The sequence below is a fragment of the Myotis lucifugus genome, unplaced genomic scaffold, assembly GCF_000147115.1.
Source record: "Myotis lucifugus unplaced genomic scaffold, Myoluc2.0 scaffold_20, whole genome shotgun sequence".
In the NCBI taxonomy this organism is placed as follows: Eukaryota; Metazoa; Chordata; class Mammalia; order Chiroptera; family Vespertilionidae; genus Myotis; species Myotis lucifugus.
In genome coordinates, this window is record NW_005871068.1 from 4,981,256 (window position 1) to 5,003,371 (window position 22,116).

The 22,116-nt window shown below is 36.6% G+C and overlaps 1 protein-coding gene and 1 pseudogene across 1 annotated transcript in view; both read left to right on the forward strand.

Moving 5' to 3' along the window:
- The first annotated feature begins 9,398 nt into the window (after nucleotides 1-9,398).
- Nucleotides 9,399-9,969, forward strand: LOC102438477 (annotated as a pseudogene).
- Nucleotides 9,970-15,528: 5,559 nt separating this feature from the next.
- LOC102438783 (melanoma-associated antigen B10-like) overlaps nucleotides 15,529-22,116 on the forward strand; it is a 10,307-nt gene continuing 3,719 nt past the window's right edge. The window contains exon 1 of the mRNA XM_006085679.1: nucleotides 15,529-15,584. Within this exon, the coding sequence (XP_006085741.1) occupies nucleotides 15,529-15,584 (56 nt within the window). The remainder of the gene's footprint in view (nucleotides 15,585-22,116) is intronic.

The following is a 22,116-nucleotide window of genomic DNA, read 5'->3' on the forward strand; positions in this document are numbered from 1 at the left end:
TTATTAACCAAGGTTGCCCTGATAAATTTAGAAAGAAGATATAAGCAAATAAATAAACCTAAAGAAAAATAAATTAACTAATGAATTTAAATGGCTCAACTATTAGTTTATAACAATGTATGTTCGTATACAAAACTATTTTTACCATTATATTTTATCTAAGCTACTGAACCAAGTTTAGCATTCACAAATTGTCTTCATCCTTCTAACTGTGACAGATCACGTCTGTTGTCTTTTAGTTGTTTCATTGACATTCCATACTATAGTGTGTACTGCAGGAGTTGGAACTCTGGAAACTACATTTTCCAAACCCACTTGATAATTGTTGGGTGATCATTCTCTCTGGGTCTCTCATATTTCTACTTGAAAACAAGGCACTAACTGCCCTATTTTACTGATTCTCGTTACAAGGACATTTATATAGCAAAAGGCCATGAAAAATCAAGGCTAAAGCTACTCTAAGAGGAATTTGCATCCTTGTAAAAATAGCTTTAATACAGAGCTGATTGTATAGTGCAGTTAGAGAAATTTTAATTAGTGAAATTATAAAGTAAAATGTAATAATATACATCTTCAACAGTATTTTAATAGAGATTTCAACTAGCTATTGTATTCCAGCTAAATTAAACTTCTTTTGTTCTTTTTATATTAAAATTTTACGTCTACTTTTATGCATGGTGTTCAAAGCTTAATTTGACAAAGCTGTATTTTATTTAGCAGTAAATTGAAGCAAAAAGAATATGAAGAAAGGAGCATAAGACCTAGGTTATGTTCTGCCTTTTTTTACATTCTAATAAAATGTCTAATCAAAATTACCTAGATATATTTGATGTCTACTTCCCATAAAATTAGCAACAAAAAAATCTACCCTAATTTACCTCACATCATTATGGTATAGATTAAATGAAATAAAGTAAGTGACACACTTCCCATATTATACATTTCTTTATAAAAAAATAGTTGTTGCTCAGCCAGTGTGGCTCAGTTGGTTGAGCATCATCCCATGCACCAGAAAGTTGCTGGTTCCATTCCTGACTGGGACACATGGCCATGCTGCAGGCTCGATCCACACTAGAGGGCATACAGGAGGCAGCTGATCAATGGTTCTCTCTCATTGATGTTTATATCTCTCTTCCTCTCCTTCCTATCTCTGAAATCAATAAAAAAAACATTTAATTTTTTAAATTGCTAATTTATGTATATTTTTATTATAAAAGGAATTGATGCAGCTTACCATCTTTGACCCCCATGTACTTCCAACACTAGCAATTACAAGCACATAGAAATGTTGGATGAAATGTATTAAAAAGGCAAATATTTTTATATTTTAAGTCAATATAAAAAAAGATCTACTCCCAAAGTATCAGCAAAGAGTAAGGAACAAAAATATAATAATAAGAGAGTGATCTTATCCCATGAAGGTTTAAATAATTAATTTTTGAACCTGAAGGTAAAGCTCTAAAATAATTTTTTTCATAACAGCAAGATCTTGGATACATACAACAATATGAATGAAACTTAAAAATATTATGCTAATTGAAAAACATGACTCAAAGGGTATATATTGGGCTCCTGGTTACAGTTAGGATGGTATAGACTCATTTCACCCTGTTCCTCCCTGATAAGTAAAACTAAAAACCCTGGACAAATTATAACAGATGTAACAGACAATCATAAGAGTACTCTGAAAGGTAGCATGAAGTGGACAGACTGGCTAGGGAATCTCAGGTCTTGAGAAATTATGTGACATTGGGTTCTCTATTTTTTTTCTTTTCGTTTCTCTCTCTCTCTTTTTTAAGTATTCTATGTATTCTTAGTGGGTGGTGGATTAATCTCTAATTTGGAACACCAAACAGACACATACCCTGAGAAGCTCAAAGAAAAGCCAATTTTTCAGCCAGAACACACGGGAAAGCCAGAGTGACAGAAACACTTTTAGCAAATAGCCAGACACCAACAAATACCATGCATGTCCCCCAACCTTCCCCTGTTGGGTCAGTCCTGGGCAGATCCTTGTGCAACCCACATGTGAAACTGATCCTGCATTCGTAGATTGGAAAAATCAACATAGTTAAAATGGATTTATTACCCAAAGCAATATACAGATTTAATGTGATACCCTTCAAAATCCCAATGTCGGTTTTTAAAGTAATAAAACAAGAAATTATCAGATTTGTATGGAACCACAAAAGACCCCGAATAACCAAAGCAACCCTGAGAACAAAGGAAAGAATCTGGAGGTATCACACTACCTGACTTCAAATTATACCACAGAGCTACGATAATCAAAACAGCATGGTTTCGGCAGAGAAACAGAAACACAGATCAGTGGAACAGAACAGAGAGCCCAGATGCACATGTACATGGGCAGATAATTTTTGAGAAAGGAACCAGAAACACACAATGGATGAAAGATAGTCTCTTCAATAAATGGTGCTGGGAAAACCGGAAAGCCACATGCAAAAGAATGAAACTGGATTACAGTGTGTCCCCATGTACAAACATTAATTCAAAATGGATCAAAGCCCTAAATATAAGACCTGAAACAATAAGTTACACAGAAGAAAACATAGGTACCAAACTTATGTACCTTGTTTGTAGAGAACATTTTATGAACTTGACCCCAAAGACAAGGGAAGTAAAGGCAAAAATAAATGAATGGGACTATATCAAACCAAAAAGCTTCTGCACAGCAAAAGAAACTGACAACAAAACAAAGAAGCAGCCAACCAGATGCGAGATATTTGCAAACAGTGGCTCTGACAAAGTTTTAATTTCCAAAATATATAAAGAACTCATAAAACTCAACACCAAGCAAACAACCCAATCAAAAAGTGGGCAGAGACCTGAAAATACATGTCTCCCAAGAAGACATGCGAACAGCCAATAGATATATGAAAAGATGTTCAACCTCACTGGCAATTAGGGAAATGAAAATAAAAACCACCTCACACCTGTTAGAGTGGCCATTATCAATAAGAAAAGTAATAAGTGTTGAAGAGGTTGTGGAGAATAGGGGATCCTCATTCACTACTGGTTGGAATGTAGACTGGTATAACTACTATGGAAAATGGTCTGGTGATTCCTGAAAAAATTAAGAATAGAGCTACCATATGACCCAGCAATCCCTCTCCTTGGTATACACCAAAAACAAAACAAAACAAAAAAAAACAACAACATTAAAACATGTATTCACAAAGGTATATGCACCCCTATGTTCACTGCAGCATCATTCAAGATGGCCAAGACATGGAAATAACCAAGGTGTCCTGCGATGGAGGACTGGATAAAGATGTGGTACATATACACAATGGAATACCACTCAGCCATAAGGAAGGATGAAATACTGCCATTTGCAGCAACATGCATGGATCTTGAGAATATTATGCTAAATGAAATAAGTCCATCAGAAAAAGCTAAGAACTATATGAGTTCACTCATTAGTGGGGTATAAAACTGAAACTCTTGAACACAAATAGCAGTGTGGTGACTGTCAAAGGGAAGGGGTTGGGGGGGCGGGGAGAAGGGTTTGGTGATAAGAGAAAATTTTACTTTGGGTAGTAGGCACATGGTGCAATATACAGATCTTGTAACATAGAAATCCACACCTGAAACATATGTTCATGTTGACCAACATCACCCCAATAAATTTAATAAATAAATATTTTTAAAAAATCATTTCAATAATATTGTAAATACATTTTAAAACAGTGTGAATCTTAAGTATCTCACTGAAAAGAAAAAAAAATATTTTGGTAATCATTTGACAATTATGCATATATCAAAAAGTCATGTACACCTTAAATATATATAATTTTTATTTGTCAATTATACCTTAATAAAACTAGAAGTAAATAAAAAATAAAATAAAGGCAGAAAATATCTAGAGGTTAAAAATAGAAATAAATTTCAAGGGCAGCAAATAGAAAACAGTATAAATATGGCAGCTATTAATCCAAATATATCAATCATCACTTTTAACATCAACACTCCAATTTTACCAATTAAAAGACAGTGTCTTTTATAAGCCCCTGGCATATGTTGTCTACAAGAAACCTACTTAAAATATACAGAAACATATGGATTAAAAGTAAAGGAATGAAGAAAGTTATATCATGCTAACACCAATTAAAAGAAAGTGGCATTAGCTATATTAATTTCACAGACAGGAAACTTCAGATCAAGAAAATTTATCAGGGATAAACAGGGGCATTATATGATAAAAGGGTCAATCATCCAATAACACATATTGATCCTTAATGTGTATACACCTAACACAGTATCAAAATATGTGAGGATAAGGCTGATATAACTGCAAGAGAAATAGATGAATCCACTATTATAGTTGGAGACTTTAACACACCTCTATCAAATATGGACAGATCCAGGAGGCAGAAAATCAGTAAGGACATAGTTGAACCCAACAGCATCATTGATCAACTGAATATAACTGACACTTATAAACTATTTCCAACAACATCAAAATACACATCTTCTCAAACTTACAGAGAACATTCTGAGCTACAAAACACACATTAACACATTTAAAAGAATAAAAATCACAAGTTTCTATTCTCAGACCACAGAGAAATTAAACAAGAAATCAGTAAAAGAAAAATAGCTGGAAGTCATACAAAATATGTTATTTGACCATAATGAAATCTACCTATCAATCAGTAACATGAAAACAATAGAAAAATCTCTAAACACTCAGTAATTAATAAATATATGTTTAAATACTCTGTGGTCAAAGAGGAAGCCTGAATGTAAATTTTGAAAATTACATGGAAATAAATGAAATGAAAATACAACACATCAGAATATGTGAGACAGAGCTACACAGTGCTGAGAGGGAAATTTTTAGTAAGGAGTGCTTACATTGAAAAAGAGAAATGTCTCAAGTCAATATGTAAGTTGCACTGCTAAAAACAAGAAAATAGAAGAGCAAAATCATTCTAAAGTGAGAGGGGAATGATAAAAGAAAAGCAGGAAACAATGAAATTGAAAATAAAGAAAGAAAACATTTAAAAAAGAAAAAGTTGTGTCTTTGAAAAAAATCAATAATAATGGGTAAACCCATATAGCAACACTGACAAAGACAAAAAAAAATAGACGATGCAAACTACTAATATCAGAAATGAAGGTTTGGCTCAGTGGATAGAGTGTCAGCCTGCGGACTGAAGGGTCCCGGGTTTGATTTTGGTCAAGAGCACATGCCCGGGTTGAGGGTTCGACCCCAAGTAGGGGGCATGCAGGAGGCGGCCAACCAATGATTCTCTCCCATCATTGATGTTTCTATATATCTCTCTCCCTTTCCCTTCCTCTCTGAAATCAATAAAAATATCTTTTAAAAAAAAGAAAGAGAGGCTATCACTATAAAGGAATGATACAGCAACCTTTACACAGATTTGACAATTTCGAAGAAATGGATCACTTCCTCGAAAACCACAAACACCAAAACAATCAAGTTGAAAGAGATCATCTGAATAGTTTTAAAACTATTGAAGAAATTGAATTCGTAATTTTAAAAGATGTTAAAAAAAATCCAGGTCCAGCCCAGCTGTTGTGGCCCAGTGGTTGAGCATCAATCCATGAACCAGAAAGTCACAAGCCGGAGTTGCGGGATCGACCACCATTAGGGGGAGTGAAGGAGGCAGCTGATCAATGACTGTCACTCATCAATGATGTTTCTATCTCTTACTCCCTCTCCTTTCCTCTCTCTGAAATCAATTTTTAAAAAATTTAAAAAATATCCAGGTCCAGATGGTTTCATTGGTAATCTACCAAAAAATTAACACCAATTTTACAAATTTTTCACAAAATAGAAAAGAAAGGAATGTTTCTCAACTCATGTTATAAGACCAGTAGTATCCTGATATCAAAACCAAAGACAGTTCAATAAGAGAAAACTACAGCCCAACTTGCATGGCTCAGTAGTTGAGCATTGACCTATGAACCAGGAAGTTATGGTCAGGGTACATGCCTGGGTTGCAGACTCACCCCCACTGCAGCAGATCAATGATTCTCTCCCATCATTGATCTCCCTCTCTCTCTCTCTCTCTCTCTCTCTCTCCTTGCTCACTGAAGTAAATAAAAATATATTTTTAAAAAAGAAAGCTACAGAGCAATCTTTCACATGAACATAGATGCAAAAATCCTGAATAGCAAATTTTTTGCAGTGATGCCTAAAATTAATTATACAGCATGACAAAATGGGACTCATTCCAGGTATGTAAAGCTGGTTCAATATTTAAAAATCAATCAGTAGCTCTAGCCGGTTTAGCTCAGTGGATAGAGCGTCGGCCTGCAGACTCAAGGGTCCCAGGTTCGATTCCGGTCAAGGGCATGTACCTTGGTTGCGGCACATCCCCAATAGGGAGTGTGCAGGAGGCAGCTGATTGATGTTTCTCTCTCATCGATGTTTCTAGCTCTCTATCCCTCTCCTTTCCTCTCTGTAAAAAATCAATAAAATATATTTTTTAAAAAATCAATCAGTACAAACCACAATATAACCAGAATAAAGAGGAAAAAATATGATTATAGCAACTGATATGGAAAAGACATTTGGAAAAAACCCAACAATCATTCATGATTAAAAAAAAAATCACATCCACAGAGTCTATTTACCACAATTTGGTAAAGAGCATCTTTTTCTTGAATTTATTAGGGTGACATTGGTTAACAAAATTATATAGATTTCAGGTGCACAATTCTACAACACATCATCTGTACACTGCATTATGTGTTTACCACTCCAAGTCAAGTCTCCATCCTTCACCATTTATCCCCCCTATACCCTCTTCCACCTCTTAACATCATATTTAATGGCGAAAGATTGAATGTTTTCACTCTAATGTCAGGAACAAGACAAGCTAGTCTGATCCCACCACTCCTATTAAATTTATACTAGAAAGTCTTGCCAATGTGTCAAAAAATAAATATTATACACGCATATTGTAAAGAAGAATTAAAATTATCCCAATTTGCAGAAGATACTATTGTCTGTCAAAAATTAGAAGCAATCTACTAAAAATCCTTCTAAAAGTAATAAATGATTTCAGTAGGGTTGTAGGATACATGATCAAACACAAAAAACAATCGTATTTCTATATACTAAATATGAAAATGTGAAAACTGAAATAAAGAATTCCCCAAATTTTAGAAATATGTCAAATTAAAGACACAAGATCAATAGAACCAAAGCAGATTAGATTAAAACAGACATTCATGGGGGTACATCATACTTAAACTGCTAAGAGCCAACAAATTAAAAAACAACAACATTAAAAATGCCCGAGAAATAAAGATGAATTGCCTACCTGGGAATGATGATATAAACGCCTGTATTCTCAGGAGTATTTATCCATGGAGACACGGAGAAAATGGGGCAGCCTCTTTCCAATGCTGAAAGCAAAAAATATAGCTGTCAACTCAGAATTCTATGTTCATCAAAATTATCCATCCAAACTGAGAATGAAATAAAACACAATCAAATCTAAGATCACGTGTTGCTAGACAAACTATAATGCAGGTAATACTAAAGCAAAGTCTTTAAGCTGAAGGGAAAAGACATCTCATGGAAAGGAAAAGCTATATGAAAAAAGCGAGGTATATTGCAGAGAGAAAATATGTGGATAAATATGACATTTTTTTCTATTTGGAAATACATCTCTATGAAGCAAAATGGTAAATATTATTGTATATATAAAATACATGACAAAAATATATTTGTCATATTAGAAATATAACAAAGGAAAGGAAATGAATTTAAGGAAATAAAGTGTTGGGAGGATACATTCAAATTGAGTGGTACTATCATAACTCTAAATAGACCAGAATAAGATAAAGATTTATATGCCAATCCCTAGAGCAGCAATTAAACATGGCATATAGGTAGTAATCTCATTACCATGGCTGTATAACGAATTCTTCCTAAATTTATCTTTTATAATATACTCATTATTTACTGTTTGTTTCCCACTGGATTGTACCTCATTAATATCACCATCACATGGCTTATACCTGACACACACTGGAAATTGAAGAACAATTTATTGAATCAATGAAATATTTAAATTGAAATACATTATGTGGAATGATAAGAAAAAATCCAATCCTGGGAAGATCATGTGTCTTCACAAAAACAGTTTGTCTTATGGGCATAGAAAGTGTATTAATTCTCAATAAAATAAAAAAATACAGATCCAAAAGTATTTCAATAACTAGTGATTGCAGAGACGAATACTTCCACTCATGGCATATCAGCAGTCTATTTAGCCCAACTATCCTGCTGAGAAACATTAAGAAAGCTGGAAGATAGTAAAGATACTATTTGAAGGCATCACGACCCAAGGAAGCAAGCATTTAAAGAGGTGGAATCTCAGAAGAGAAGCCTAAGCGGTGAAATACACCTGAATTTGCTACTTCGTTGCTCTTGAAGTGTTTTGCTGATTCCAAAAATGAGACTCCGGATCCAAGATACCAAACAGGAAGCTGTAGCTAAGCAACTGAACAGGATTCCAGGCGTCTCAACCAACGCAGGGCCACAAGTTGTACCTAACTGTGCACCAAGGGAGAGAGACTCTGAAAAACAAACCGGGGGTTCGTTAGGCACCCCCAGGTGGCTATGCCCTAATGGCCATCTGAACCTAAAATAGAAAACACAAAACCTGGGATCCGGTTTCCAGAAAAACTCAATCACTGAGTGTGATGAGATGAACTATCCCCACCTTAATTGCCTCTCAAAAACAAATGCTCACTAAAGAAAAGATCAAACCACTCAGCGACTTCAATGACTTCTCTAGTATTTCATATAGAAAATCCAGCACGTGATCCAAAATAACCACACGCAAAAAGTAGGGGGAAGCACAACCCCTAATTTTTTGCGTGTGGTTATTTTTTTTTATCACGTGCTGGATTCTCTGGGGTGAGGGCAAGTGCCGGGGGATGGGGGGGTGGGGGATGGGGGTAAGGGAGGCCAAGGGGAAGACCAATGGAGAAAAAAAAAGGAGACATATGTACTACTATTTGTAATACCTTAAACAATAAAATAAAAAAATATTAAAAAATCAAGGGGAAAAAAAAGTGAGGGGGGACGGTCCCACCTCAGAGCCAGCTGTCAGCTGCCTGCAGCCTCACACCTGAGAACCCCTGTCTCCGGCCACCCTGGGGGGGGTCCCTTAGGGACATTTCGAGGTCCCCACCGCCACCCACGGCTGCTGACTCAGCTTTCCGCTGCCCTCATCCACCACAGTGGGAATGACTGGTTGGTCCCTGAGAAGCCATCGCTTTCGCCCGCCCCGCAGCCCGTCCCGCAGCCCTTGCCATGAGGCTCTGTTGATCTACTTGGCCGGGGGAGGGGGGGTTTGGGGGGGGCACCCCTGAAAAACCTGTTAACTATGCCTCCACCCATGCTTCCTGCGCCTCCAGTGGCAGTGCTGGGCCCCATCTCCCAAGTGCGCCAGAATTACCATGCCAACTGCGAGGCCTCCATCAACAACCAGATCAACTTGGAACTCTACGCCTCCTACGTGTCCATGTCCATTGCCTTCTATTTCGACCGCCAGGACGAGGCCCTGCAGCACTTGGCTACCTTCTTCCTGTGGCAGTCGAGGGAGGAGTGGGAGCAGGATGAGGCTGCAGAACCGGCGAGGGGGGCGGAGCCGCCTGCGAGATATCAGGAGGCCTGACCGCAACCAGTGGGAGAGCGGCCTGAAAGCCATGAAAAGCGCCTTGCACGTGGAGAGGATGGTGAACCAGAGTCTGCTCCATCTGCACCAGCTGGCCACCGGCAAGAACGACGCCCACCAGTGAGATTTCCTGGAGCACCACAACCTGCGCCAGGAGGTGAAGTTCATCTACAGATTGGGAGCCAGTGTCACCCAGCTGCGCAAGCTGGGAGCCCCGACATCCAGCCTGGCAGAGGACCTCTTTGACAAGCTCACCCTGGGTGCCAGCGAGGAGAACTGAGCCTGGACTGCCTTTTGAGAGCCATGGGGTGACTTCCCCTGGCCGCCCTGCCCAGCATGCCTATTGCCATATTGCCCTTGCAAAACGGGCACTTCAGTTTTCATGTTCAAGTTTTACTATTTCTTCAAATAAAGTGATTGGTTCTTAAATAAAATAAAAAAGTAAGTGGGAAGGAAAACAACACCTATTTCATCACGGGGGTGGGGGTGGGAATTCATTTTCTTCATTCACTGAGGATGTTGGAACAGACAGAACTAAGACTTGATTACAACCAGTCAATTTAGAGCAACAGTGAGATACCTATTAGATGGGCAACAATGAAAAATATTGACCATAGCAAATGATGGCATGAGATAGAGCAAATGTGACTCTCGTATAATGATGGTAGGGAGTATAACAGTATATTCACACCACATAACACTTTGGCATATTCTAAAATAACTGAAATGTACAACTATCACATAATCCATACATTCTGTTCCTTGAAGTTTTCATAAGAAAAAAGTGAAATGATATCTCTCTACAAAAACTTCTACAACAATGTCCATATATGGCAGCGGTTCTCAACCTGTGGGTCGCGACCCCTTTGGCGGTCGAACAACCCTTTCACAGGGGTCGCCTAAGACCATCCTGCATATCAGATATTTATATTACAATTCATAACAGTAGCGATATTACAGTTATGAAGTAGCAACGAAAATAATTTTATGGTTGGGTCACAACATGAGGAACTGTATTTAAAGGGCCAGAAGGTTGAGAACCACTGATATGGGGAAGGGTGAAGGGCTTGGGAAGGATCACACAGAAGAAATGGGAGTTTCATAAGGAAAGTTGGTAGGGGAGGAATGAATATTTATATTGCAGTGATGGTTTCACGAATACATATTTTGAAAAAATGCTGTTAACGATAGTGTTGTGAAATTTATTTTAAATTGGTTATACCTCAATGAACCTGTTCAAAATGTGCAGCATGTATCAAATGTGTGTCTTAAAGAAAATTTGGAACATTTTATAGATATTAACAAGATCATTCTAAAATTGAATGAACAGAGAATGGATCTACAACACCTAACAACATTTTGAAATAGTAGAATAAAGATGGAGGAATCTCTCCACCAATTTCAAGATGTATTATATAGCTACAATATTCAAGATCGTGTGGTATTACTAGAGAGAGAGACACATAGATCAATGAAACAGAAAGGGAACCTAGAAATGTCCCATACAGCATGGCCAATTTATTTTTTATAAAGCTTCAAAAGCTATTCAATTGAAAAATAATAGTCTTTTCCCAAACTGTGCTAAAGTAATTGGCTATCCATAGGCCAAATATTGAGCCTCAGTCTAAACTTCACATCTCATACAAAAAAAATCAGCACAAATGTATCACAGATCTAGTTGTAAAACAAAATCTGTAAAACTTATATAAAAGAAATAGGATATGAACATTCAGGTCTTAGGACTGAACAAAGAGTCAATAGATTTGACACCAAATGTACAATCTATACAAAGGAAAATTAATAAGTTAGACTTTATCAAGTTTGAAAACTTTCGCTATACTAACAATTTTATCTCTCTTAAGCAATTGGAACAGCAAGCTACATACTGTGAGAATTTGTTTATAAGTCATAAATTGACAAAGGGATGAGTATTTATAACATATACAGAACTCTCATAACAAAAAATTTTTAGACCTAATAGAAAATGGTCAAAAGAAATGAAGAGAAATTCCACCAAAAGTATATACTTACAGCAAATAATCACATGAAAATTGTTTCACAACTTAGAATGGCTAAATACCATAAAATACTGGCAATGATACAGACAGACTCATACATTGCTTGTTGTAATGTCAAATACAGCCACTCTGAAAAAGTTAGGCAGTCTCTATAAAAACCAAACATGCAAATAGCATATGACACAGAAATTGTACTTTGGAATATTTATCCCAGAGAAATGAAGACTCACGTTCATAAGAAAACATGTACTGAAATGTTTATCACAGCTTTTTCTGTAAAAGCCAAAAACTGGAAACACCCAGGTGTTTTTTAAAAAGTGGTTTACACAAATGGAATACTGCTCGGCCATGAAAAAGAAGGAAATCTTACAGTTTGTGACAGCATTATGCTATGTGAAATAAGCCAGAGAAAGACAAGTGCCATATGATTTCACTCATATGTGGAATCTAATGAACAAAAGGAACTAACAAGCAAAAGTAGAGAAAGACCCATAGAGAGCAGGCTGACAGCTGTTGGGGAAAAAGGGACTGGATGAAGGGTGGGGTGAAGGGATTGAGCAAAAGAGGAAAAAAGGGAGGAAAACTCATAGATATAGACAACATGTGGTGATTGCCAGGGAGAGGGGGGATGAGAAGAGGTGGAGGAAGGTATAGGGGTGATAAATGGTGATGAATAGATACTTGACTTGGAGTGGTGAACACACAATACAGTGTACAGATGATGTGTTGTAGAATTGTGCACCTGAAACCTATGTAATTTTGTTAACCAGTATCACCCCAATAATTCAATAAAAAGGAAAAAATGTGAATGATTACACCCGTACCATGGAATTCTCCTCAGTAATAAAAAAACAAAACAAAAAAAAACATTTGTATTCAACAACCTTGATGATACTCCAGATAATAATTCTAAGTGATAAAAGCCAACCCAAAGGTCAATAAGTAATGATTACCTTCACTGCCTGGCCTTCGTGGCTCAGTGGTTGAGCGTCGACCTGTGAACCAGGAGGTCACAGTTCAATTCTCGGTCAGGGAACATCCCCAGATGTGGGCCTCATATTTAAAAAGGAATGATTCCACTTGTAAAATATTCATTGAATGAAAAAAGTTACAGAAATGAAGAACAGATTAGGAGTTGCTAGAAGTCAGGGATAAGCCAAGGGGCAAGGAGGACTTGCCTATAAAAGGGAAACACTAAGGATTCTTGTGGTGATTGAAACGTTTTGTATCTTGACTTGTATAAATGTTAATATCCTGGTTAAGATACTGTACTATAGTTTTGCAAGATGTTAAAATTAGGGGATACTGGGTACAGGGTATCCAGAATATCCGTATTATTTCTTAATAACTGCAAATGAATATACAATTACCAAGAACAGAAAGTAAATTTTGTTTATAGTTTTGATATAAAACTGAAATTGATTGGAATGGGAGAATAAAAACACCTACTACATAACACTTGTTTCAAAAAATAGTCTTGGAGAAGACACCTGCGTCTTGTAACAGTCAAATAGCACAAACATCCTGCTGAGAAAAACTGGGAAAGCTGGAAATATATGAAAGACATCTCTTCAAGGTATCAAACTCAAGGAAGCAAGCATGGAAAGGACAGGATATCTCAGCAAGAAGAGAGATTCTGGTAGTGAGATCCAAATTTGGTAACATGTTTCCCTACAAAGTATTTGCCAACTCAAAAGAGGTTATTGAGCACTGGAGATGCTAAGCCTAAACTTGAGGCCGAGGAGCTAAGCACCTGAGCAGCACTCTCAGCATCTCAAGGGACACAAATTGAGCTCAGGACCCAGACAGACAGAAGGCTAATGAAACAAAACAAACCTTGTGGGCTATTTTGGCATCCCTGAGGGCTATACCCTAAATATCTACATGAACCAGAAATAGAAAACGCCTCCAATAAGGCTGGAGACCCAGTTTTAAAAGTTGGTTTCAAGGTGAAAAGGAACTTCCCCCAGGTAACTGCCTCTGAATAGTGAAAGAAACGGTCCCTGGAAGAAGAAAAATATCACCCAGAGCCTACAGTTTCCTCTGTAGAAGTTCATACAGAAAATCCAACAGGCACTAAAAGTAACCATACATGCAAAAGTATAAAAGGATTAACATTAGGCCTTTGATCTGTTTTCTCCATTTACTGGGGATACCTGGGACAAAAAGAACTAAGACTTGGTTACACATATGCAATTCAGACAATGGGATACCACTGCACACCATGAGAAGGACTACCGTTAAAAATACTGAACATAACAAGTGCTAGCAAGAATGCAGAGTGAAGGAGACACAATGCTGGTAGGATGTAAAGTGGTATAATCATGGTGCAAATATTTGTCACATTATAAAATAACTTAGAGATACCCTAATCATGTGATCCAGCAACCCACTCTTTGAAGTTTATTTTTGAAAAATGAAAGTATCTGACTATATAAACATTTATATCATTAAAGTGTGTACAGAAACAAATATATACATAAATATGCATTTACATAAATGATTATTTATATATGTGTGCACACAAGTGACATTTTAATTTGCTTTATTTTTGTTAGCAATATATCATGGATATATCATCTATAACTATATAAGATCTACCTGATTGGTTGTATAGTTACATAATATCCATGGAATGAACACAATATAATTTATTTAAAATAGCTCTTTTGCCAATTTTATAACCAGAAGTTTATGCTTAATTTTGTGTAGCTGTGTTGGATACAGTCCTGAAAGTCAAATTAGTTTTTTAAAGAGTTTGTAAAAGAAGAATTTGCTAAAAATGCCAAATTAATTTCCGAAAGATCAGTACCATTTTAAAATTTCTTGATAATCTGGTATCAAGATAAAGAGAATCTTGTTATTTAATTTGCACCAATTATTAAGCATATTTATTATAATTGTTGAAGATTTATGCTTATGCTGTATAAATTGTTGTATTTTACTATTCCACTGATTAGTTTATTATTTTATAATTATTTGGAATAACAAAAATTTTATATATTAAAACTATATAGATGTATATACTCATGTTACTTTCTCTTATGTTTTATATATTGCCTGTTACTGAATCAACTCCATAATATACTTACATGATAGTTTCAGATATAGACTATGATTTACCAAAGCAAGTATTTTGCTGTAGGTAATACAAGTGTCACTTTATTCTTTATAAAGGATTTTAATTTCTTCTTCTATTTTTTTCTCAACAGCAAGTAAGCAATTATAAAAACAATTTTGATATTTTACTTGGAAATGCACTTAAAGTATTTTACTTTGTACACAATTTGTAGATATGTATTCAATAAGAAATAAAAATTAAATATTTTCCTATAGATTCTCTTTTGCTTCTGCTATGTTTTTTTTGCTATTGTCAATCACATAAGTAATATTTTTATTTAGATAAATGGAATAATTTGGACTCACAATATTGGAATTGAAATATTTGAGGCATTTTATTATTTAACTATATATTAGGCATTTATATGAAATATAACAATATCAGTGAAGTAAACAATTGTGTACCAACTGAAAACATGTGAAAAATAAAGATATATTACCTATCCGAGAAAAACATGATTTATAAGATGGCTGGCTTCTCAGCAGAATCCATGGAGAACCAGAGAAAATGGAGAAGAATCTTTCCAATGCTGAAAGAAAATATAAAACTGTCAACCCAGAATTCTACATCCATCAAAATTCTGCTTCCAAACTGAGAGTTAAATAAGACACAGCCACATAAACAAACCTGAGACAATTTTATGCTTGACTAACTGTAAATAACATTGCTACCAACATGTGGTAGACACAGAATCGCGGGAATGCCGGAAGAGTCTGGGCTGCAGTCCAAGATGGTGTCCTCCATTGGTAGCAGTTGGTAATGGCAGCTGATTGGAACTTCAGCCTGGGAATTTACATAGCAACCAAACTGCTGCATTCTATTGATTATAAGAGAGTCATTAAGGGTAGCCTAGAAGCCCTGGTTGGTTTGGCACAGTGGGTAGAACACTGGTGTGCAGACTGAAAGGTCCCAAGTTCAATTCCTGTCAAGGGTGTGCAAGAAGCAACCAGTGAATGTTTGTTTGTTTTCTCTCATATCATTGATGTTTCTATCTCTCCCTCTCCCTTCCTCTCTGAAATAAATAAAAATATATTTAAAAAAAAAGGTTGGCCCAGGGGCCACAAACTCCATCTCTTAAAACAAGGGAGTGTCAAAAATATGTGGCATGTTTTTAAATCACCACAGATAAAAACCCAAGAGAAGAGTTTATATTGAATAACAAAAATTATTTAATAAACACAAAAGTAGGCACAAAAAGAAAAGAGAAATAGAAAGAGATGGAAAAATAAAAAATAAAGGACAAGATAGACAACTATATCTCAATCTATATTAATAGAAGTATTATTTTTAAGTCTAAATATTCCAGTTAAAAGTCAAAGTTTTTCAGACACACAAAAAAGTCCCAAGTATACACTGTTTATATGAGGGACAATTTAAATTGAAAGATAATGTAAGGTTGAAAGTAATAGTATAGAGAAATAATGTAACATTAATAATGTATCATATATTAAAATTAATAAGTAAATTGAGCATAAGAAAACTGGGATAGGTAAATTAATGCCAAACACATTAAACATCCAGGGAAAAAATTACAAAGAAGGATATTTCATTATGATTTTAAAAATTCATCAAGAAATTAATACATTATTTACATGAGAAATGTCATTATAGAATCTAAAAACAGACAAACTATAAGCAATTTTATTCCAATAAATTTGAAATTATATGAAATATCTAACCCAACTTAACCAAAAATAAAATGGGAAACCTGTATGCTCCTATGCTTATTAAATAAGGTGAACCTGCAATGAAAAATCTATTTATATAAAAACCCTGGGTGTAACCCCATCACGACCGAGGCTCAACCAACTGGAAAGAAATCAGTCCTGCAGGGGTCGCCTTGGCAATGGCTGCTCCCTCCCCGAGCTGTTTCCTGCGAGGGCAAGGTTTGAGGCAGGAACCCGCCCTTGGAGCATGGAGGCATATCTTTATAAAGTTTTAATACATTATATTAGAGGTCGTGGTGGTACTGTTTTCCCCACAGCGTCTACAAGAATTGCTGCAAATTTACTTCTTGGTGGAAGCACCTTTCATTCCCAATATAAATTACTGATTCCATTAAATGAAACAGTGAAGTTGCTAAAACTATTAAAAAGGCACAAATTCTCATTATTGACGAATGCACCATGGCATCCAGTCATGCTATAAATGCCATAGACAGATTACTAAGAGAAAGTATGAATTTGAATGTTGTATTTGGTGGGAAAGTTCTTCTTAGAAGGGATTTTCGACAGTGTCTCAGTATTGTACCACATGCTATGCTATCGGCCATAGTACAAACAAGTTTAAAGTACTGTAATGTTTGGGGATGTTTCAGAAAGTTGTCTCTTACAACAAATATGAGATCAGAGGATTCTGCTTATAGTGAATGGTTAGTAAAACTTGTAGATGGCAAACTTGATAGCAGTTTTCATTTTGGAATGGATATTATTGAAATCCCCTGTGAAATGATTTGTAATGGATCTATTATTGAAGCTACCTTTGGAAATAGTACATCTATAGATAATATTAAAAATATATCTAAACGTGCAATTCTTTGTCCAAAAAATGAGCATGTTCAAAAATTAAATGAAGAAAATTTGGATATACTCGATGGAGATTTTCACACATATTTGAGTGATAATTCTATTGATTCCACAGATGATGCTGAAAAGGAAAATTTTCCCATCGAATTCATTTCTTAATAGTATTACTCCTTCGGGAATGCCGTGTCATAAATTAAAATTGAAAGTGGGTGCAAGCATCATGCTATTGAGAAATATTAATAGTAAATGGGGTCTTTGTAATGGCACTAGATTTATTATAGAAAGATTACAACCTAACATTATTGAAGCTGAAATATTAACAGGATCTGCAGAGGGAGAGGTTGTTCTGATTCCAAAAATTGATTTGTCCCTATCAGACACTGGCCTCCCATTTAAATTAATTCGATGACAGTTTCCCGTGATGCCAGCATTTGCAATGACTATTAATAAATCACAAAGACAAACTCTAGACAGAATAGACATATTTCTAACTGAACCCGTTTGCGCACATGGTCAGTTATGTGTTGCTTTCTCTTGAGTTCAATGATCATGTAACGTTAAAGTTCTAAATACTTCATCAAAAGGGAAATTAGTCAAGCACTCTGAAAGTGTTTTCACTCTTAATGTGGTGTACAGGGAGATATTAGAATAAGTTTAATCACGTATCAGTCATTGTTTGCATCATTGTTATTTTCATATCATGTTTTTGTTATTTTTACATAATGCCTCTGTTATTATATCCTTTAGTTACTGTTTATTAATAAAGTTATATAAATTTTTATCTTTAATTTCTTTATTGGTTAAGGTATTACAAATGTGTCCTCATCCCCCCATTAACCCCCAACCCCACCCCCACACACACTCATGCTCTCATCCCCCTGTTGTCTGTGTACATTGGTTTGGCTTATATGTATGCATACAAGTCCTTTGGTATATCTCTCCTCCTTACCCCCACCCGCCCCTACTTTCCCTCTGGGGATTGAGAGTAAAACTTACTTGCTTTGATGTCATGTTTTCTTTTGATATCAGCTTCATACAAATTCCAAGAAAAGAGAAGATTTGGGAGTAACGTGTAGTTCATTGGGAAAAAGCTTCCCAATACTTCCAGCCAACTCCAGACAATTCCCCATGCATAGAAGTGCTTTATAAAAGTTGATTCACTGGCCCAGCCAGTGTGGCTCAATGGTTGAATGTCAACCCATGCACCAAGAAGTCACAGGTTCGATTCTGGGTCAGGGAAAGTGCCCAGGTTTCAGGCTTGATCCCCAGTAAGGGTCATGCAGGAGGCAGCCAATCAATGTTTCTCTCTCTCCCTCTTCTTTCCTCTCTCTCTCAAATCAGTAAAGACATATTTTTATATATATATTGTTTTATTGCTTAAAATATTATGAGTAGTACATTTGTCTCCTTTTTTCCCCCCTTGAACTTCCCCCAGCCTCCCCTAACCCCCAGTGTCTTAATAAAGTTATATATTATTTTCATATACATTTTACAAATTTTCTTTCATCTATCACACTTCTACTATAGAGAAAGGGCAAATAGCAATATTAAAATATTTCCTCTAATTCAGCGGTTCTCAACCTGTGGGTTTCGACCCCTTTGGGGGTTGAATGACCCTTTCACAGGGGTCGCCTAAGACCATTGGAAAACACATATATAATTATATATTGTCTTTGTGATTAATCACTATGCTTTAATTATGTTCAATTTGTAACAATGAAAATACATCCTGCATATCAGATATTTACATTACAATTCATAACAGTAGCAAAATTACAGTTATGAAGTAGCAACAATAATAATTTTATGGCTAGGAGTCACCACAACATGAGGAACTGTATTAAAGGGCATTAGGAAGGTTGAGAACCACTGCTCTAATTAATTCCCTTTTAATGTGCACGAATTTCATGCACCAGGCCACTAGTCTTCTATAAAAATCCACAGTCTCTGGTGACTGAGTTGGTGAATTTTCTCCTATAATTGAGAAAGAAATGACACCAATCATACAGAAGATATTACAGATAATAAAAATGAAAATAGTAGCAACCCCTCCAAATGTTTGAAGAGTATTGTAATATCTTTACACAAAGGTGAGAAGGATATCATGTAAAAAAAGAGCATCAAAGGATTATATCTTTCATGACCTAATACCAAAAAAAGTATGTTTATAAAATTGCATCCAAAGTTACATCAAGTCTGACATATCTTGACAAAAGTGGGTTTTAGCCAATAAGAAATTCTTGTTGGATTAATATTTTGAAATCATAATATTGCAATAAAACAAAGGAAGAAAATAGTATGACTATTAAAAGAGATGCAAAAACTGGTATAACTTATCACCCACTTAAGATTATAAATAATTCAAAAAACTGCAGCTAATATTATAATAAGTGCTGAAATATTTAAATCTTTCCTTGAGATCAGGATTGAGAAAAGGATTCCTATCACCATTTCAATTAAATATTTATGTAGGGCAATGCTACACAAAAAATAAAAAAAAAAACACAAGGATGAGAAAAGAGGAAATGCAACTGCAATTATTAACATCTTAAATGAATATATTAATAAATGAATTGAGCAACACTGATGAATGCATGATTAATAAAAAATCAACTGTAATTCAAACTGCTAGAAACAAATAATTAAAATATTAAATTGACTATAAATACATTTCAAACAAACTCAAAGATTATCAAATATTAGGAAAAATTTTAATAAAATTGTGCAAGCACTTTGCATGACAAAACTATAGAAAATTATTGATAGGAATGAATGAAGATATGAACAAGTGAAATGGTGTCCAAAGTTTATTAAAGAAGATTCTTTTTTCCCAGGCGATCTATGCTTCCCACATGTTCTGTAAGGCTATCAGTAAAAAAAAGGCCTAATGAGGAAAATTAATATAAAATTACATTCCCATTAAATAGAAAGTGTAAAAAGACTACTGGTGACTGTTAAGGATAGTTTAGAAAATTGTGGTTTCCCACCACTAAAGTTCCAAGAGAAGCTGTGCAGTAGCTGGTGAATATATTCTACTGGGAAATTACAGATAGGTTGATGGCTAGTGACTGCTTCATTTTATCTCTTAATATCTGAGTTCATATGATTCTATTATTTGAGAGTATTTGGGTATCTGGCTACCTAACTATTGAATTTCTTATAGCCTACTATTCCGGAATGGATCTTTTAAATCATGGGGACAGTTTTCATTTTTATGATTAAAGTTGCATGCTTATGTAGGACATGGGGTGTATAATTTGCGGAACATTTCAATGTTAGCATCACTGTGGACTACTGTGGGTTATGTTCATGTTGGTGCCATGCCCGTGGGTACCTAGAGCCCATAGAATTGAAGAAGTTTTGCTTTGCATGTTTGAGAAAATGACACTAAGGTCAGAGAGGAGAAGACATTTCCCCAAGTTTATGGAGACAAAATGGCACAGTTGAATCTGGAAGCCACCCTCCTTAACCCAGTCCTGAGGGTTACATTAGCTATTCTCTCAAAGTGAGTTTCCATAACTATGGACACTTAGTAAGAAGTGTCTCTCTTTTATGTAGGAGGCAGACACATTCAAAATCTTCAGGATCATTTCCCGAGACCTGAGTAAATTCTATACCTGGATTCCGTTTGGGTCCCAATCACAATTATTGTTTCAGTTTCTATAGTATGTGATCACACATCAACGAAGCGAAGCTCTTAGCTGACTTCCCCCTCCAGGGTCCCAGGTCTTGGAGGAGAGAAGCGATGCTGAGCATCCAGGTGCGGGCTCTCAGACCTGCGGAAGGGGGACTCCCAGGCTCCCAACCAAGGGGGCTTCCCAGAATGCAGCGCGAGACCCCCGCGGGGCCCGCCCCGCCCCGCCCCGCCCCGCCCCCACCAGGTGCTCAGACGCACAAGGCCTGGCGGTTGACGCCAACGCTCTATTCCCTCATTTCCGTCTTGGCGTTTCCAGGGAGTGAACGCTGTGATCTGAGGATCTGAGGCTGGTAGGCCTCGGGTCAGAGAGCGAAGTCCAGTCTCCCTTCGTGGTCAAGGAGTGGAGGAGAAGACCCGGAGCGCCCGGAGGTACTGTCAAGCCCATACCCCTGCCCCTGCGGTCTCCCTGGGGAGGAAACGGCAGGACTCTCACTCCCTGGGATGGGGAGGGAGGTGGGAGTGAAGTCTTGGTCTAATGGACCAGGTTGGGGGGTCAGTCTTGGTCTAATGGGGGTGGTCTTGTCTGATGGGGGTAGGGAGGTCTTGGTCTACTAGGGGTGGGATGTCTTGGTCTAACGGTGGTGGGGGTTCTTGGCCTAATGACGGTGGGGGTTCTTGGTCTAATGGTGGTAGGGGTTCTGGTCTAATGGGATTGGGGGTTTTGGTCTAATAAGGGTGGGGAGGCTTTTTTAATAGGGTTGGGGGTGTTTATCTAATGGAGGTGGGGGTTCTTAGTCTAATGGGGATAGGGGGATTTGGTCTAATGGGAGTGGGGTGTTTGGTCTAAGAAGGGAGGGTAGTTTTGGTCTCATCTGGGTTGGGTGTCTTACTTTAATGGGGGAGAGGGGTCTTGGTCTTGGTCAAATGTGGTTGGGGGTTCTTGGTCTAATGGAGGTGGGGGTTCTAGGTCTAATGGGGTGGGGGTTATTGGTGTAATGGACATGGGTGTTCTTGGTGTAATGGAGATGGGCGTTCTTGGTCTAAAGGGGTTTCTTGGTCTAATGGAGATGGGGAGTCCGGGTCTAATAGTGATGGGGGTTCTTGGTCTAATGTGGTGGGGATTCTT